The 20,748-nt window shown below is 37.3% G+C and overlaps 1 protein-coding gene across 2 annotated transcripts; it reads left to right on the top strand.

The window, feature by feature from the left end:
* Positions 1-413: 413 nt before the first annotated feature.
* Positions 414-15,131, top strand: LOC140952514 (deoxynucleotidyltransferase terminal-interacting protein 1-like). Of its 2 annotated transcripts, none has more exons than XM_073401936.1 (16): positions 414-527; positions 1,267-1,330; positions 2,435-2,490; positions 2,683-2,724; positions 4,816-4,918; positions 5,202-5,297; positions 6,973-7,020; positions 8,260-8,301; positions 8,399-8,430; positions 8,748-8,805; positions 9,241-9,299; positions 9,956-10,016; positions 10,534-10,602; positions 11,020-11,075; positions 12,012-12,097; positions 13,052-15,131. In XM_073401936.1, exons 1-16 carry the CDS (start codon positions 436-438, stop codon positions 13,195-13,197), a joined length of 1,110 nt encoding a protein of 369 aa, XP_073258037.1. In that variant the 5' UTR covers positions 414-435; the 3' UTR covers positions 13,198-15,131. The 2 variants fall into 2 exon arrangements, with proteins under 2 accessions (XP_073258037.1, XP_073258038.1); XM_073401937.1 differs by having other exon boundaries at positions 429-527; positions 1,279-1,330.
* Positions 15,132-20,748: the final 5,617 nt, after the last annotated feature.

Below are 20,748 nucleotides of genomic sequence, written 5' to 3'. Positions count from 1 at the left end.
TTCAGTAGCCTGTGTACAGAACCCTTCTCTCCTCAGGAAAGGTCAATTTTCCTGAGGGAAGGGGTCTGTACACAGGCAATGCTTTGGCTGGTGCATGATATACCTTGTTCTCAGTGTTGCTCCCTCTTGCAATTATGCCATACCATTTTTTCGGGTGTTTTTGACATTTTCAAATACCCCTGCCATCCGCTGATAATGAACGAGGTGGAAAACTCCGATCCTCTTAGACCCTGACAGAAAAGTTTTGCCATAGCGACAATTTACCCTTCTTCCCCTCCCTTGTTTTTGGGAGCCACGTGACCATCAGAGGTCGAGAAAAGATAGAACCCTGGGAACGAGGTTGGGAATAGCCTTACGTAATTATGTGACGTCATAAGACAAGGTCTCTCAGGTCGTGACCAGTCCTGCTCGGCTAACTCCATTTTTAGAACAACAATGGCAGAAACTCCAGGGGGATACTCGCTGCGAGAAGTTGAGATGAATACTGACGATAGATATGGCTTTAAGAGAGAATATAGGAAACAGAAGTAAGAATCCGTTATTTATATTGCATTCTGTGTGACTTTTCAATAGATCAGTAGTTTGCTCTATGGACCTTTTTCGACAGCACGCACGTCTTCCTCGAAGGTCACCTGAGCGGTGCGATTTTTACGTTCATGGAAGCTCTAAATCATCGGAGATTTATTACCATATATCGAGGAATTTCCCAAACCATGGTTAAAGTGAAAGAAAGCTGTGTATGGCTTTTAAAAGGAAATCTAAGTGTTCCATTTATATAACATGTGGTGCAAACGCACACGCTTATTCTTTTTTTATGCTTACCAACTGCATTTGTCTGGGGCAGTGACTTCTCCAAAGGACGATAATTCCCTTCTAAAGGGCACTGTTTCAATGTCTTTTGTGACTTGCAGAGTAATGAACCACCGCTTTAAAATATTTGGGCAGATGTTCTCAAAAAAAGTGTTGTAAGTTTTTAGCAAATCATGAATGAAATCACAGTTGTAGATTGCCGCTGTGCATTTTTAAAACGGAAGAATGCCGACGTAGTAAGTGTAATCGAATTCTTTAACAGTAGGAAGTATTTTGACTGTTAGTTGATAGGGGTCTGATAGGTATCTACATCTATGACTTTCGTTTTTAAAATAGTAAGTGATTTCTAATTATGATGGTAAACACATCCTAACTAAAGTACTTATTGCATTTTTAGCTTAAGTGAACTGCTGTTAAGTAGAATGTATAAGCTCACATGAATTCATAACATTTCAGGCTGAATTTTAGAGACATGGAAGTTGGAACAGAAGATAACAAGGAAAGCAAAAGAGGAAAAACAGTGAGTTGAAGTGACAAATATAGACAAGAAAAAAATCCCAGAGTCTGTCGCTACTGTCATTTTAAGTTATAAAGGCAAAAATTAAAGCTAATAAAAAGCATTCAGAGATTTGGGATTAAGCAGAAACAATCACCCTTCGATCCCCTACAGTAAAAAAATTAGTTTCCAAATGTTGGGAATTATTGTCAATCCTCACAGGAATAAAGGGATGTGTCAGGAACATAGAAACTCTCCAGATTCTCCCATTTGTTTCCCTGACCACATGATTCCAGATGATCAGAGATATAATAATATTGATTTCAAGGCTTTGTTAAAGCTGGCCTAATCTGGATGGTCAGGGAAACAGCAATATTGCTGATCATTTGAAATCTTCCCTACAAATGGAAACCAGGGGTGCTTACCATTTATGTGGGAAAACCAGAAATTTTGTTGGAATTGCAAATGGTTCGCTTCATCCCATTTGGGAATGCTTCAGAAAATATGGGCTGTGTTTTAATGTGATGAAATTTTTCAACCCTTTTTAGTCAGTGTTCAGCTGATCTCGATATACTTTGTAGCAAGTCATTCTCCCTCCACATCAAATTTTATAGTTTTATGTTCATGCACAAAATTTTCACATGGGTAGTTTTTATAAATGGCAAGCACCTCAGGCTTTAAATGAGTACCATCAATAGAAATTTAAGGTGAAGGTTGATCAAATTTGCCTATTTACAAGTTACCTTTAACTTAAAGAAATGTTCCTGCCAAGAAACACAGCAGCTGCAAATTAACCAGTTGAATTTTGCTGCTTGCACGTTTATTAGTTTGTTTAAAACTGCAACTTGTATGGATTGTGTTCAACTGTGAAAAATTGTGGAAACTTACAGTAGCTCTGTTTTGAATTTATTTCTCAAATTTTTAAAAAATGTGATTTGTGTCATTAAATATACCAGTAGCTAGTGCTACATAATTCATATGAAAAATGTAGTAATATTATTTTTAGAACAAAGGTTAACCTAATCCCTCATCTTCTTAACTATCTTATAGTCGTAAATTAATAATGACCCCTTCTCATTCCATTAAATTAGTTTTTAATAATAATATTATTATTCATCTTCATTTTAGTCTGAAGAACAAAACAATCCATTCAACATGACTGCAAAGAACTTTCCAAAAAGGAGGTATGTTTTTTATTCTTAATATTGTTATGTCCAGGGCCCTATTAAAAAATCAGGATTATATTAATTTTTCTGTTCCATTTTGAATAATATTGTATTTAAAAGCTAACAGATTCATTTTATCAAATGTTTCTGACAGGAAAATTAGAAAGGCGAAGAAATATGTTTATTCTACTGTACTTTTTTTTATTTCAGAAGCCGAACGCATCCTTCTGTGGCCTCCTACAATCGCACCAGGTACAACTGTGTTTTAAATACCTGCCAACAACGTTTTTTAAATCAAAGGCATGAGGTTTTTTGGAGAGTACTACAGTGTAGGATTATTTGCAGAGGACCCTATCGCAGGGTTCACACAGTCTTGAAAAGTCCTTGAATTTTAAGGGAAGTCCTTGAAAAGTCCTTGAATTTCATTTTTTCTTGAAAAGTCCTTAAAATGTGCAAGTCCTTGAAATGTCCTTGAATTTTTTTCAACTTTAAATGTAGTGACCTGGAAAGTGTTTTTTGATGCTCTTTGGTTGTCAATATTTTATGCAATAATTAACTATCAATTTAAGACAAGTGAACTGAAAAATGTAGAGAAGTTAGTGAAGCAAACAGTTCAAGCCTTAAAGCCTTATAAGAATGGACTGGGAATGTGCATTTATATACAATGTGTGATTCCAGAAAACATCCATACCCCCCCCCCCCCCCCCTCACTGATGGTCAATAGAATTTCCTAAGGGTTGGGGGGGCTAAAGGGTAGACATTTCCGAGGGGTATGGGGGGTGCCTACGAGAAGAATTTTCCACAGGGTTGTAAAAGACGCGATCGATCGTATGAGACATACGAGGCATGAAGTCTTTAAATAAATGTCGTCCTTCAGGCAAATCCATCGCAATTCTCGCTGCAATTCTCAACAGGTCCCTTGCTTCTCCGGGAATAAATTTTAGCGCATCGATTAATAATGTCGAACATGTATCCAGATTGCAGACTCGATTGCAGATTAGTCTGATAGAAACTTAGGCTAATCGAGAACAAACGTCGTCTATCTCGGCACTATATTTCTTGAGCTTGTGTAAACAACTTTATGCAAATTTCGGTTGACATTCAGGGAGTTCATCGCGACAAAGCGTTGCGTGACAACCCAAATGAGAGCTTTGCTGTATTTTATTATTGACTTCTAATAAAGTACCGTTGAAGGCAAGCTGTTTGTCGAACAGACTTCAAGCCAAATCAACTTTTGCCCAAAAATATTAATGATCTGTTTCTTCTTTGTCGAGGAGACTTTCGATCACATGCTAAGCAACGAAATAGATCATGTTTCACTGATGTTCATTTCTGAACATGAATCGATTCAAATATGGGACTCAAAATGAATGTTTGCATATTTTGTTCTTTTAACTTTGAAGTTATGCTGTAAATGTTGCTTTTGAGATGAAACTGACTAATAGACTAGATGTGTACATTATTGAAACTTAATTACAGTATCAGAAATCAACTTTGGGACCAGAAGCCGAAGATTTACTGATAAACTTTGCCTGTATTAAAAGAAGATTCATTTTGAAATTTGAAAATGTTCATATAGTTTTATTTCAATGAATAGTTCAAATTTGAAGTTATGCTGTAAATGTTTTCTTGAGATGACAAAAACATATTAATCTCTGTTTTCGTGCCTCGTGCGTTTTGCTGGATGGACTAATAAAAAAGAGAGACTGCTCATTATCAAGCATGCTCTACCTGCGTAAGAAATATAAATTGCTTTGTAAAAAATTACAAATAGGTTAAAGATTATAAAAAACTGTGTCTTAAGATGAGAACAGTTAACTTTAAACGGTACACGGTCGATAATCTCTAAATGCGGCAAATAAACGCCATGAAAAGGAAAATAGGAAATTCCTGGGGGGTAGGGGGTTATATATGACCCCTCAGGAGCGAAAATTCCGAGGGGGTGGGGGGGTCTAATTGGAAGAACCATCCGTGGAAGGGGTATGGATATTTTCTGGAATCACACAATCTGTGAAATTGTATTCCTAGTAGGTGGTCCTTGAAAATCTAATGTGGTCCTTGAAAAGTCCTTGAAAAATAGTTGCAATTTTTTGTATGAACGCTGAATCATATCTGAAGGTACAACCTAAGAAGTTCCATTGCATTCCTTTTTATCATTGAAATGAAACTGAGATCAGGGTTCTCTGAAAGCTCTTGTGATTGGTAAAAGTTTTCATCCTCTCATTACTGAAGCATTGGCTACTCACAATAGAGAGAGACACTGAAACTTTTTTTTCCACCGTAGTCAAGTTTGGAAGACATTGTAATCAAGTGGCTTACATTATTGTTATTTCCTATTCACAGGGGAAGCACAGTTAGTGCTAATAAAGCCCTAGAACTTGTTCGAGCAGCCTTGCAACCATCGCTCAATGCGGAAATTGAGTCTGTTTTGAAGAGCTACCAGGAGGTTTGTTTTACCAGTGCAGCACATGTTAATAGATAAATGAGAAGATAGCCAATAATGTCACAACTTAAATGACCAGTCAGGTCAATATCCAGAGTTGAATACTGATATGATACACTTAGATTGACCCTTAAGATGACTCCAGCACAGGTTGTCAAAACATCAGTCACTATCAACAACAGTCATATTCAGGATTACACTCACCCAGATGATCATATTCCACCTTCTTATGAAATAATGCCTAGGTTCAAAACATTCAAAGGTGATCAATTGTTTCTTTTGCCAGATGTTTCGCATGGCTGCACGTAACATCAAAGACAACACAAGTGAACCTGTCTCAGAGGAACAGATAAAAGCTGTGTTAAGACGCAGCCTTGATGAGGTACCAATACTCTTAGTAAAATTTCTGGTACCCATTCTAGTCTAGCCCTGGTGACGTTGAGTCATTTTTGAACTGGAGTGTTCAGAGTTCAAGCTGCAGCATACAAACGTATAAAAACAATTACAGTCCTGACTTATTGTCTTTCACAATTCCCCATCACCTTAACCTTTTCACTGGACCCAGAACAGGCCAAAGTCAAAACTGGACAGATATCCAAATATTTACTTTTTAAATGCCCCCTAAAATTAGTACCATTACGGTACTGTAACAATACTACCAAAGACGTTTCATCAGACAGGGGATTTTAGAACCAACTTAATCCTTTAAGCCCCAATATTCACATGCAAATTCTCCAAACTGATCTCCATACAGTTTCTGTAAGAATTAGTTGAGAGAATTTGATGAAAGATCGTGGCATTTTCTCTTTGGTGGTCATTTTATTAATTCTCGTAACTTTATCTCTTGACAATGTATGGATATTGTTTGCAGAAAATTGTTGTTGGTCACTATAGGCCAGTTGCACTAAGAGGTCGCGTGACCAATGCTTCCTTTAAACAATGAGTTGGAATCTTGCTGATGCCATAAATTGACAGAGCACATAAAAATTATCTTACACCCGAAATTTGAGGGGAAACGCATTTAAGGGAGATATTTTATGGCACTTTGATTTTTCGACAAAGCAGTATGATTTGTATTGGCCGCCATGTTGGAGGGCATATTCTTGCCCTCCAACATGGCGGCCAAAACTACTTTTTGCTTCTATCTTGTTGAACGTTTGATAGTTGCGCTCAGATGTGCTGTAAGCGTTACCACATCATCTTTTCAACATTTCCCTTGAACTTTAAGTGCAAAATTTGTCTTCTGAAAGATGTAATTCCTAATCTTAAAAATCACATCTTGGTCACGTGACCAGCTACGAACTTACTCATTTTAAGATAATGGTGCTGGTTTGACAAACCAAATCACTATTATTTTCTTTAAGATATGACGCGCTAATCGTTTTTCGAAGGCAAAATCATATAACTTTCATTTCATAAAAATGATGCCTCTTAGTGCAAATGGCCTATTGGGACTTAAAGGTTAAAAGACTCCATCATTCACCTTAGGAGTGAGATAGCCTCTTCCAGGCTACAGTATAGTAGTGCTGTTGTGCTGTAAAAGGTGATGCAAAAAATGCACGTGGGGGCTGGGGAGAGAGAGGTGGCATATCTTATTTTTGCTTGCATATGATATACAAGGGGCAAATGCTTTGATCTTTTATCAAAATCTTTGCATGTTGGTGTCGTGGATTAAAGGATGGACACCAGTGTAAGCCGCAGTGTATCATGAATGTTTTAATGTCTGACTTCAGCAGTTACATTTTATGTCTTAATATTATGAAATTTTAAGTATATTAAATTTTGGCTTTACCCTGACTAGCTACTGGCCCTTATGCATGATTACATCAGACAAGCAAATTTCACCACCAAACCTCACTTTTAAGCAAAATTCTTTGCATTTGCACTATTTATTTTGTGCATGGATATTCTTTTCAACTCTAAAAGACATGGAAATTCATTTATGCAAAACTCTGTTGCTTTACACTATTTCAAAATGAGGCTTAGTGGTGCAATTTGCTTACTGACCTAAACATGCATTAGAGCTATTAAAATAATGAAATCCCCGTGTTCAACAGGCTAAGGTCTTGTTCAGAATGGACAACAAAATTCACCCAGACAACAGGGTAGGAAAATATTGCTATTAGTTTGTTTTCTCAATTAGAGTGATTTTCGTATGAGCTTGAAATGAAAATGTAGAAACAAAAAATGAATGGAAGTAGAGCAATTTGATTGGTTTATTTAATGGATACAAGCACATTTGGCTTTTGGTTCCAGGTTAAGCGAACGCTCAGGTGAAAAAACTTCATGCCTGAGAACTTTCTAGAAATCAAGCGATACTTCGCTTTGACGTCACACCGCAACACAATTGGCCAATAGAACAATGCCTTCTCCACATTAGGGTTTTCTTTGGCATGAAAACAAAGAGTCCATGTTTTGATCTTTTCATCCATTGGTTGATAAAACAAATAACGAACACTTACCGAAACCATTTTTCAAGATCATACGAAAATCGCTCTAACAACAATTGCACTGAGTGTGTGAGTTTCTTGACATTTAAAAAGCTCTATGATCTCTAGATCATATTGTACCCCTTGGTGATGTTAAAAGAAAATTGAACCACAACATATCTTCTGGTTTTTTTGAAGGAATGTCTTAAGTTTTTCCATTTCTTACCATATATTTGTTTCAAACTCATTATTATTAAAGGGAAAGTTTATTACCTAAATCCAAGGATAAAGTTGAACCACAACAGATATATTGTACAGTTTGTGAGCACACCCTGATTGATTTCTCTTCAATATTATCAAGCAACTGCCCATCAGGCAGTCATGATGTTACTCACTCTAGAGCTTTATATAGCCACTTCACTTCTTAAAAGAAATTTCAGTTGATAGAACTACAATCTATCGTAGCAGTGGTTGCTGCTGGGTATTCATATTGTGATTGCTTCTGCTGATTACTAAGGGCCTGTTTACATTAAGGCAGGGAGCCCCTGTAGGTGAGGTAACCTTCCTGTCCATATAATGGCTCATATAGTCACCACACCTACCATGTAAATGTGATCAAAGTAACATGAGTTTATATGGACAGGCAAGTTATCCCACTTAAGCAGGTTACCTCACCTGCCTAGCGTTCCCCGCCTCAATGAAGACAGGCCCTATGAGTTATTTCTATAAAATCGCTATGCATGCTGAACTTTTTTCAACTTTCCTAATGATCACAACAACCAATAAGCATCAGTCATGAAGAAACCACGTGTATTTATTGCTGTATTGGTGCAGTGAATTAGCCAGTCAATAACTGAAGATGTAGATATAATTTTTCAGTGCTTCTTGTTAAAGAAAGATTTAATTTTTTTATAGATGAGATATGAAAGGGGAGGAAGCCCAGCAGTTGTGAAAAAGGTTTGTGTACTATTCTTAAAACTGAGGTCATGGAATTAGCTTTTCCTATACACCTGATGCACTTGTCTTGCAACATTTTTTTTTTTTAATTTTGCAGAAGAGGTCGCGACCTGATCCAGACAAAGAAAGGTATTGACTCAAAGTGTAATTTGACTATTATGAAATAAGTTTCTGTCGATTAGTGTTGAAATGTACTGTACGAGTATATGACAATATTATTATTGCACCAATCATACAAAATATACTGCACGTAGTCATAGCAACAAAAGTGTTAGTGTAGCAGTATGAGAAGGTTGCACAAACTGTTACTTACTCCTAACTCTTACTCCTCACAGAATTACAAGAAAACTTTCTATTAAGTCTATCACTATCGTGGTTTAAAGTGAATAGAAGTTGCATTGAGGAACTGATCCTTTGTTACCACCTATTTTTTTTATTGCTTTTAGTGATGAGTCATCACCAGCCAAGTCAAACAAATTGGAATCCAGAGTAATCACCTTTGATGTAAGTTTAGCTTATTATCTCCGTCATGAAATGAGAGATACACTGCACATTCTGCAACAAGTGTTGATAGACCTATAATTTCAGTAATGGGTTTTAACTTAAGAGAAATCCCATCCTTGTAGACCTAAATGCCAAATAGACTAACTTCTTTGTAATTTTTAACATCAGGGTGCTCACAACCTAGTTCACTATGAATGCTCAACCTATTTTTTTTACATTGACGTCTTTGAATATAATTTTTTCGGAAGAATTCATAGTTTTATTCTGTGTGTCATTTTAATTGCCTTCCTTCCTTTCCTTCTTTTAACCTTTACATATTATATTGTTTAATTTCTTTAAGTGAAGTCAATAGTAGTATTCTAGCACATAAATTTTCTAACACATAAATTTTTGTCTGACAAATTATATTCCTGTGATTTTGTTGTTATTTTTCAGTGGAAGCCTGATGAACTTAATGAGAATACAGAGTTTGTGATGGGTGTAAAAGCAAACAAGTACGTTGCATAGTTATACATTAACATCAAAATATAGGGAACTGTTGTTTAAAAAGAAAAACAAAGAAAGAGCCTTTGTTACTCAATGATGTGTAATGGCAGAGTGGTTAACCTTTTAAGTCAATACTACAGTCAAATGAAAAAGTTAAAAACCAGCTTTGATCTCATCCAATTCTTTTGATGAATTCTTTAAAGAAATGTATGGAGAACAGTTTGAAGAACTTGTATCTGGATATTGGGGCTTCAAAAGTTAACACCTTGACTTTGCTCCAGTTTTTTTTGTTTCCTCAGGAGTTTAAATAGGTTGATGGGTGACGTACAGTACATGTACTGTTAGAGGGTTAACCCGGTGATTGACCAGCATCCCATTCAGGTGCAGGTCAGGTGGTGGAAGCAATATTCCTAGTTGCTTCATTTAGGCTCTGTTTTGTTTTTTGGCCTCCTTGGTTTATATGTACATTTTAGGATCTTTTATTTTTTATTACCAAAAAAGTACTATTTGTTGCAGTAAATTGTATTGTAAAAGTTACACATTTTTTTCCATCATCATTACCAGTAATTTTTCTATAAAACTGCCTTTGTTGGTTCTGATCTTGCTCTGAGAGAAACACTGTTATCTTACAGTACTTATTTTGTTGTATTTCTGATAAATTAAGGGCCCTTGGTATGGCTGCAACTAGGGGAAAGATTTATTACAGGCATCCAGAGCTGTTCAAGGTAAAATTGATTTTTAAAAATTTCATGTGAAACATTTTTACTTTTTGTCATTTTTTTTGGTAAGCCAGTAATTCAGGAACAAAGCTGAAGTGAAGGTAAATAATAAGAGAAATAATAGTTGGCCCATGGCAAGTCAAGTTTGCCTGTCAGTAGGCTTAGACCATTGATTTTTCTCGACCTTTTAAAAAATGAGTCTTTGTTACTTCGCTGGAAACATGATCTCTTAACAACACCATTTACTCACTTCAAAAAGTAGCATCAGTCCTGTCCTGTTGTTAGCAGAAGGCTTAGGTAAAGAGCTTGGATTAAGCACAGAAAATCTTGGGTTAAGTCACCATCACTGGTTAAGTCACTGTCAACAGCAGTCCTATTCAGGACTACGTTTACCCGGACAATCATACTCATCCTACTTACACGAGATACTGTTGAACATTACGTGAGAAAGAAATGATAATATGATTTTCACTTGAAAAGAAAGTCTCATAATACATTGTAAGTTTGTTGGCTTCTCTTTTAGTATTCTGGTGATTCTGATGACAAGCTGTGGCTTTATGAACAAAATGAACTTCCCATTACTGGAGGAAAGGTGTGTTGCTTCAGGTTACTAGAATATACAGTGTGGTATTGTTCAATTTGAATGTTAGGAAACAATAATTTTGTAGCAAAGCTGTGCAACATTCAATAAATCAATGAGATACATAGGCATCTTATGGTGTAGCATTAATGAAAGTTTATTATCATACTTTTTACCAGTACCCTCTTTTAACAGACACCTATTAAAGTTTGACCCTCCTATTAATGCCTATGTATAGTAGTAAAATCTTGAAGTTATCATCGTCAAAGTTTTTTTTTTTTTGTTATAAAGGCACCGAATAAAGTATGATAAAGTTACTTGTGTTGGCAAAAAAAATGCAGGAACAGCGACAACAACAATCAAGCGAGAGTGATGCAGAAACATGAAGTCTATGTACTAGTAAGATATAAACTCTATTTATTTTTGTAGGCTTTTCTTATGATAGCTGATGACATCAGAAAGCTGGCAAATCATGAAGACTACAGGTCAGTAATAAGCATTAAGATTTCAAGATTTTATCTCAGTTGTCGTTCACACTGAAGTTAGTTTGAAATGTCAGTCATCTCCACCCCTAATACACGTGCTGTTATTATGGTACTGGTATTTCAGTCTCAGCCTTTCAAATTTAAGTGGGGAGCAATGTAAATTGGAGAATGGAGTGAAAAAATAATGAAAAAGAGGGAAAGAGAAGCTTCATCACTGCTTTTCCCCCTTTTCTTGTATTGTTCTGTTGTCTTTTGTGCGCAACCCCTTTATCACCTGCCTGGATCAGACTAATTTAAGGTTGGCAAGAGGGATGATTGGTCAAGTGGTAATCAAATGTTGTGTGTGAACTTCATTCCCCATAGAGAGTGAAAGCTAATCTGGTGAAAACATTGGCTCTACAATCCTAGTCATAATTTGTTTAAACACTTCCAAAAAACACAGGATAAACTTAGTCGTTTTGTGAATACATATATTGCTTCCTTCACGTTCCTGCAATGTTAGTTTCACACGTTTGGTTAGGAATAAACGTCTTCAAAACCCACATTGAAGGGGAATTCAAAGAAAAAATTTGCAAGCGCTTCAACAATTACGACTGGGAATGTCTGGTTTTAGCAGGGACAGCCCTTCCATTTGTCTGGGGATTTTTTTTGTTATTTATTATTTATTTAGAGCTAGTTCTTTTAAAATCTATTATCACAGTCTTTCAGGGCCTTGCCATTATCTCTGGACACAAGTACTCCGAAATTTCTGTAACCAGTATCACATATCAGTTTTAGTGTGTGTGGGGGGAGGCAAGTTAAGTTGGTATTCCCTAGGCATAAACCCTCCTTCAGAATTTTCTGGATTTGCCCCTGATGCAAGCTCATTCTTGGAGAAAGAAAAAGTGTATGGAAGATTAAATTTTTCTTATTAAGTTGTTAATTTCCTTTCAACAGAAATGTTGTAGGTCTTAATCTGGAAGAAATCAAAGGATTTAAAGTTCCGCCTAAAATGTTGGAGAAGATCAGAAACCACATGAGAAGTAAGCTATGGCTGCCTGGTAACCTCAACTACACCAACCTTTACTAATCTCTCACATCTGTTTGCCTTTTGGTTGCAAATCTTATCTAACTAGAAGTGCTGCTTTGATTCTTTCTCTTTCTTATTTGAGTTGATATTAAACAGGAGTAAGAATCTAACCATGCTTTTTGCAAGTAGTAAGTACAGTCACTGTTTTTCCCAATACACAAAGAACCCCTAAGTGGATTGTCTAGTATTAAATCTCCAGGGGGCGAGGTACTCAACAAAGTTTTATATGGGGATGCTCCGCCCCAAGGTCCAACCCGCCACCCTTTTATATACCATTTTTGAGAGAAAAGGTATGGCTTTCGTAAAGCTTCTATTGACAAATGGTACCATTTTCACATACCCTGTTTAGAACTTTGCATCCCTTTTAACTGCTGTAAATGCACTGTCTTTTAAAATTAGAATAAACCACAAAACTAGAAAGATTTCTTGAATCACTGCCATAAAATGTATCTTTTAGCCCTTGGTCCTGTTTTACTGCCTGAAATAACAGATTTCCCTGCCCTTTCATAAACTCCAACAAGTGAAATCCCTACCCTTTCATATGGCTGAAGCCTGAAAAAGGTACCTCTTTTGGGCGGGGCCTTGCTGTATAAACGATTATAATGAGTACCCCCCAGAATTAAATCACTTTCCCAGGGTGTAGCCAGCTTTTTGACTAGTTGTAGGCCTGGCTGACTTTCATTTCCACATATGCTGAAAATTGCACGTAATGACTAGTATGCGCTGACCGTACCAACACTTTGAGCTTTTAAGCTTTTAGCTCACGCTAACAACGTAGAATTTATTTCAAGCTGTAGAGTGATTAACTCAAAAATTTGTAGCCTACAGGTCTATGGGCTGGCTACCCCCCCCCCCCCCCCACCCCCCTCTGGCTTCTATAATCATACCTTTTTTGTATTTCTTTCAGAATTAAAGCGAGAAGCCGAATCTCGATTTGACATCAAAAGTAAGGTTAAAGAAGAACAACCAACTGTAAAAGTGGAACAAAAGGTGGAAGAGGAAAGAAAGCAGACTGAGACAAGGCCCTCTGGCAACTCTAGTGATCAAAACTAATTATTTAAACCATAATATAATGGTATAGAACCTTATTTGAATTCTGTTTAGTGGTTAGCCCCAGAATATTCTTGGCAGTAGTTCAAGTTATAGTATGTAGTACTGTAAGAAGTGGTTGTTGGGAAGGGGGGGGGGGGTAACATGGGGGCGTGGCCATTAGTACCAAAATTGGGCAAGAGGAGTAGGAGAAAAGAGAAGCCTGAAATACCAACCCTGCGGAGGACAACGTCTTGTTTTTGTTACAACCCTGTTTAGAGCAATGGATAAGAAACACGGTCAGATGTTCCTTTTGGGAAAATTAAGAACGTTTTTACGATCAGCTCACTTAGACTTGCATTCTCTTTCTCGGACAGAGAGGCTATAAAAGTATACCATGTATACCCCGGTCGCTCATCCTTGTATAGACCAAATAAGGGAGTCCTCCCATCCCCAGGATCCCCCCCTTCCCCAGGATAAGAAACAAATCAGTCGTAGAATAATATACAGCCTTAGGTCCTGTTCGCACAACGACAAAAAATAGAGTTTGGCGTCTGCAAAAAATTTGAAAACTTTGTACTCACCAGTTTTTTTGTTTTTGCAACCTTGTTCGCATCTGAGACACGCGAATTTTTTTCGTCTAACCAGAAATGCCAAGTAAAGCAACTTTGATTGATCATGTTCGCGAAATAAGATGACCCGACAAAGGATAGCTGTCGAGGAACAAAGGAGGTTGTTGCCTGACAAAAAAATTGTAGGCTCTCAAATCTTCTCGATGGCATTTGTGAACTTTGGTGTCAGTTGAGAAAATTTTGGTCAGTGAAAAAAAATCGTTCGCACTAGGAACGCCTTCCAGATGACAGATTTTTTTGCAAAACAAACAAAATTTTGCTTAGTGCTAACAGGGCCTGTTGGAAGGCCAATTACGGACATATATGTATGAAGTAAATTCCTTTTTTGATGAGACCAAAGTTATTCATTTATGTTATTAATTATTGCACAGATTAGATTATGTCATCACATCACAACAAAATTCAACTAAGGTATGAATTTTAGTGGATGTGATTATTGCATAAGATTTTTGTTTTTGTTTTTCAGTCTACTTGGGCCATCCCAAATGGTTGTCTGTTTTGTTAGTATTTAATTTTACAATTCCCCAATATATATGTCGCCCTCGAATAACCGCCGCACCTAAGCAGACAAAACGCGGTGTTTATTAGAGAATCACAACAGAAAATCTGGGTACAGCTTTGTAATCTACACCATCCATGATATTTCTGTTTCACATATATTTTACAAATGATTTGCCATAACTGTTCTCAGTGATTTAAGACATGTAATTTTAGATCATTTTAGGGTAGAACCTGCCCTTGAATAACCGCTAAAAATGTAGTAAATGCAACTTGTCTTGCGGCATTCCTGCAAAACGAGTTGAACAGCAATGTTGCGCGTTTTACCACCCACATCAAACCTATCTGGCAACAAATTAGGTTGTTAAGAGATTTGAATATTGGTGGTAAAACGCGCAACATCGCTATTCAACTCGTTTTGCAGGAATGGTCAGCAATGTTGCAAAACAAGTTGCACGTTTCTGTTGCCCGTTTTATTAGACACCTGGACGGGTTATTTTGAAATTGACTCAAACTTATCACAGCCGTGTATTCTATTTAGGAACGCTCTGAAAGGGCCTGACGGTCCTGATTAATAGTGAAATTCTCGTTACGTATGGATCGCCCAAAGTTTTCTTTCCAAACTTTTTATTGATTTGTTCAGTAACATTATTGAAAAAGGCAATGATTATTGTTAGAACTATGATATCTTACTATGGTATATGGTGTGTGGTAACAACCACCTTTAACGTCTTTGTAACAAACACCCCGGCTTTGTTCTTTATATATTTGTTGTTTACCACTGTACTTAATGTCTTAATGCGATTTAAATTTGTTCTCTGGATTGAAGCATTGTACAATTTTTGTTTGCATAACTTAGTAAGAAAAAACTGAATTGAATTTGAGATTTAAGAAATGATAACTGTCGCTTTGTAGAGGAATTTAGGACGTACAGAAGTCAAAATATTTGGGCATTTTAAAAGAGAAGTAAATGGTCGCATGCACCTTTGCTCTTGATATGCGCAACGTGCTCTTTTGTTACTAATTTCATTTTGCAACTTTTGTATTTTCTGAAATGTATCCAGATCTCTACAATCGCTCATATCACTGCGAAAGAGATTCTATTTCTGAATTAGTCTTCAAGGTAAACTTGAATTATCGAGACCTGTACTTGGAAAGCGAATTGCACGTCTTCCGCCCGCTCCCCCTCTTTGACCTAAAAATCCACGCACATACTCAAAGAAGTTCTCGATAATTAAACTGTTTCATAAATACAAAAAATAAAGATAAAGCATGCAAATTACTGCTGATCGAACTCTTCGGGATGATTTTCATGTCAAACGTAATCAAACGCAAAAAGTATGCGTTAAGTATACGATAAAAACTTCAGAAAATGCGCACACAATGCATCATGTTGGGCAATGTTATACCTAGTCCCAGGCTTCAACTAGGGGAAACCTTCCCCTGACAAAATGCCGCAACTTTTTGCTCATCGTGCACCAACATGGCCGCTAGCTACGCACCTTAAACCCTTATCGGCCCCGTTAACAAACAAGGCGCGTTTTACGTTTTACCACCAGAATGGTGCGCGTGCGAATTGAAGCTCACGTCACTTAACTCGGAAAAACGCACCTGATTGGTTGAATTTTGTGCGCGCAATTTCTTGTATTTGTTACGTCAAAAAAGAAACTTTTGAATTGAAAAACAAACTTTGAAATGTTTTTGAGAGAGGCAAAACATTTGCCAAACAAATCGACAATGGTAAGTGATTTTGGTTCTCTCCAACGAAGAACATAAAAAACCGAATAAGAAACTGAAAAGGTACGTATTTGCAAGATTTCTTCTTCCTTTTTTCGCCATCAAACAGAAACAGAAAAAGACAAACTGCAAAGTTTTGCGATTAAAGATCAGTCACACCCTGCAATTTGTGAAGGATATGCCCCTCTAGTTCGTAACTGATTCATTTGCGGCGAAACAGTTTCACTTGCCCCATCATCTTCTGTTTCTTGATCACCGATCAAAATGGACTCATCCATCTTCAACCGAGCAACAGAGGCCCAGCTCGGTAAAGGCAATACCTTCTTAGAAACGTCGACCCAGGAACCAAACGAGAACTCTTCATGGTCCTTAAATGTCACCATCTTCGTCGATTCATCACTCGCGCTCTCCGTAACATGCGTTCGCGTCTCATAAGGGTAGCAGTCTACAACCATGTTAATCTTGGGTGAGATCAGGTAAAGTTTCTGAATGTATCTCCAGGCTGTATCATCTTGTATTATGTGTTTTAGTAGTCCAGTTCGAGAGAAAACCAACTTTCTATGAGAACTTTGAGCGGCAGATAACTAACATCGCGATGGCGAATATTCTTAAGTGAACCAGAATCATACCATACTGGGTGCAATGTGTCAAATCACAACTCACAAAGTAGAACAATCAAAGAAAGAATGAGAAGTTTGGATAATTTACTTACACTTTTAATATGGTCACGACAGACTAAAAAGATACCGTTATAGTAATAATGTAGTATTTATTAAGTGATACATGGGTATGATGAACTTTTACTCGTAACGCAGGTTTAATAAAAGAAAAAAAGCTACACTGAATAGAGCTGAGCAGCCGCTACAAAACAAGGTTGGCGACTAGAACTGAGGCCAGAAAAAACCTGCCGAAAAAACCCATTGGGAAAAATATGGCAGGAAATCTGGGTAGGAACCATGGCTCAAGCTTTACGTGATTGGTAGCCCATCCTACGAGGCTTTACAAAAGAAAATTAACCGATCTACTATTTATTCAAAACTGGAAAAAAAAAATCAAAGGAGAGAAATAAGAGGCAAGACCGGTGGCTACATTATTGGTTTTAAGGGAACGTTTACGAAGGGCCGACCATTTAAATTTGATGAGGGAGGGTTGGGAGAGCTGGCTCTTTTGTAGACTGCAAAACAGTCCGTATGATTGCGTATTCAAGTATGTACGCGCGAGCAGTCAAACAAAAGGTCTGGAACGAGGCTGAAAACAAAGAGCGAGACTGGACGTGTGAGGCTCGCGCGCTTCTCTCGCGTGAGAATATTACGCCACGCTTTACCGATTTCTTTACTGATTTTGAGAAAAAAAAACCGACTGTTCTGCAGTCAAGCTTTTTTGATATATGTTGATACAAGATTGTTTAACTCTTTGCAATTGTTTTTTCCGGTCCACCTGTGTTTGCACTTTTTTTTTCCGACATCACACATCCCCCATGAAAAAAAAAACGGTTGGTCCGTTCAGGGACTTCGTAATGGAAGAGTTTCTTCCTTTGCTCTTACGCAAAAAGAAAGTCTTGGGGCGAATCTGGCCTGTTTTGTACTCCTTCCTCATTACTTTCGATTTGGTTTCCCTGTCCTGTTTTAAGTTTTTACTCAGCCTGTTATGCCAAATTCTGTCGCTAGAATAGTTTTACTTGGAGTTTCAATATTCTTCATGCATTAGAAGGTTATTGCTGGCTATTTGTTTGTTAGAGTGAGAGATGAGCACTGCAAGCATAAGTAAAGATGAATTACGACACTCCAAGTAAATCCTCTATTAAGGAGCCCGCAAACTCACCTCCTCCTTCTTGTTTGAAAGTACAAAAAACAGCAGATATTTTAATAACGGAGTAATGTTTGAGTTTCAAAATGGTGCCCCAATTTTTTAAAGTTGAGTTAGTCCCCAAAATAGTTTAAACCTTTTAAGTTGTGGAGAATTATAAACTTAAAATTGCTAAACTAATCAAATTCTCAAAAGCATAGCATGCTACTTGAAATAATTTTTAGGCCTGTGAGATCTCTGAAAGCAATCACTACCCTCAGGCTCCTGCTACCCGTTATTATCAGTATAGTCCAATATGCACTGTCTAGGTAGTCAAAACCACAGCAAAAGAAGCCAAGGAACTTGTTGGCCAATGGTGAGAAAATGCGAAACTGAACTATGGGACGTAATATGCATAATTGACCACGGATGGCAGTTATGAAGTTAGAAAAAATGCCAATTATCTCATTTGAATCCTTCAAAAGCATATTTTAGAGCTCAAGAAAATAATGATTCAGTCAACTTCGTGGTCGGATCAGCAGATCAGGGTGAATAGGGTATTAAATTTCTAGCGAGGGTAAATAAGTATCAAAAGGTGACCCAGGAGGGGAGAGACGAAGGTAGGGCTGGTATGACTTTCATTGCGTTTCTCTGGTTTATACCAGCTTTAATTGAAGGGGTGGAGCAGAAAGGTCCTTTTTATGTATATGGCCAATAAAAGGATCTTGCAGCACCTAGTGCTTCAATTATATGAGCCGCTATGATAGGCTTTTTTTAAGCTCGCGCTTTTTTTTTACTGGCTTTTTAACATTATGGGCAGGGGAGGGGTTTTTAATGACCTCATGAATTATAATCGGGATATAGATGGTTTTCTAAGGGAGTAATGATCACGATCTCATGTTCATATAAGGTTTGGTGATATCATTATTTCCTTGAGCATTAGCCAGTTCTGTACTTAAACAGGGGACGGCAACGAGCAAATGGGAGTCTTTTTACAATAACCAATTTAAACCAAAAGTTAAAAAAAAGTAGTCCCTTTGAATTTTGCTCTGATACTGTGGTATACAATTCTCAGGCTGTATAATTCGATGCAATAACGTAAAAAATTAGATTGCATGGACATTTAAAGTAGCAGAACTTATCTGTTGTGGTAGCATTGACGAAAGGGAAATTACTTTCACAGATTTCACATTTAATCAAATAGCTGTATTATAACTTTTTTTATAATAAAAATACAATATATTATCTCTTTAAAGTGAGCACATTGTATAAAAGTAGCTACAAGAATCCTCCCAAATCGTGGCGGACACGTCAACATTTTACCTTTTCCTATCTTTTAAATGCGTAAGGCAAACTAAGTTACATTTGTATACAAGCTCTCTGGGCTTTTCCCACAATATAAATATGTTCAATAAATAAAATAATAAAGTCTAGCAACCTCCGTGAATTAAAACTGTACAGTTTCTCCCTAACGATAAATATATTCTACCCATAGCATGGACGTCTACTCTACAATAAGTTCATTGTTTTCTCCGGGAGCAAGTGGTACGCCTGTGCACTCTTTGAGCCTTTGTTACTCTTGTCCAGCAGAACAGGTAGCGGATCCCTCTCCTGGAACGAGATTGAAGAAAAGACAAAATTTGATGAAGTCTATGCTATTGAAAAAAAAGCAACAATAACAAACTAAACTATCAAAACAAAACCAAAAAACAAAACAAAGACACAAAAAACGGGTGTTTATTTAGTATAAGGATACCATCGTGTCACACATACATTTCGGTCTTCCTCTAGATGTCAGGAGCCCATAATCAGGAGAGAACAACTTTCTTGCAATCGTGTAACGGTCGCTGACCAGTTTATTTTAAGAACGATCTTGGTGCAAATTTAGAACATCTTTCAGGTCCAACAAACCAGTCAGCAAAGAAAACTACTGATTTGGTATTTTTGTCCTTTTAATGACGTTTAGTTTTTCTTTGTCACATCCTATATTTAAAATCGCTCATAAACGGAGCGAAAATGTGCTCTAAAATCCATTTACAAATACAGCAGCCCATGACATAGGCCATGGGCCCCTGCATAGGCGTAGCATGGGAGTTGCTCGCTCTAGGTTACGGGGTTCCTGAAATGTACATTATTGGCGCTTACCTTTTACAAGCACCATGCATACGGCTAAAAATCTCGTCCACAAACCTTTAAACATTTATTTTCTGGGGTTTTTTAATAAAACAATTATTCCACTCGCGCTTGTTGGATATGAGATGATTATAGCCAACTCGGTGCTACCGGCGTCGTTGGCTAACTAGCATCTCATATCCAACGCGCACTCGTGGAATAATTGTTAATTAGCTACCGTAAATCCTCTATTAAGCCCCCCGGGGGGCTTATTTATTTCAAACCCATTTGAGGGGGGGCTTAATAGAGACGGGGGATTTATTTGAGAGGGGGGCTTATTTAATTTAGAAAAGACGATGGTATCAATTCTCCATAAAAAACTTGAATACAATGTGGAAACGCTTAAAACGTACAAGAGGTTGGAAGTCATGCAGTCGAGGATCAAAAACAAACCCGAACTTCTAGTTGGTAAATAAACCATCCCCGATCAGTCCACGAGAAGTTTTATAATCGTGATGATTAATACAGTCTATCATTTTTTAGTGAAGAATATTTAGAGGCGGGGAGGGGGGGGGGGCTTAATAGAGAGGGGGGCTTATCAACTTTTTCCCCTGAAAAGGGGTGCTTATTAGAGGGAGTGGGCTTATTTGAGAGGGGGGCTTAATAGAGGATTTACGGTATTTCTTTACGCACTACCCAAAGCGATACCTTTATGGGTAAAAATGATCAGATTGCGTTTCTTTTCTGTTTCCATTCCCATTATGCGGACTCTGACCTGGTGGACAAGTCGTTGAAGTGCCATAGAACACTG

The sequence above is a fragment of the Porites lutea genome, chromosome 11, assembly GCF_958299795.1.
Source record: "Porites lutea chromosome 11, jaPorLute2.1, whole genome shotgun sequence".
NCBI classification, from domain to species: Eukaryota; Metazoa; Cnidaria; class Anthozoa; order Scleractinia; family Poritidae; genus Porites; species Porites lutea.
The sequence above is the reverse complement of the archived record's forward strand: the minus strand, read 5'-3'. Positions and strand labels throughout refer to the sequence as shown.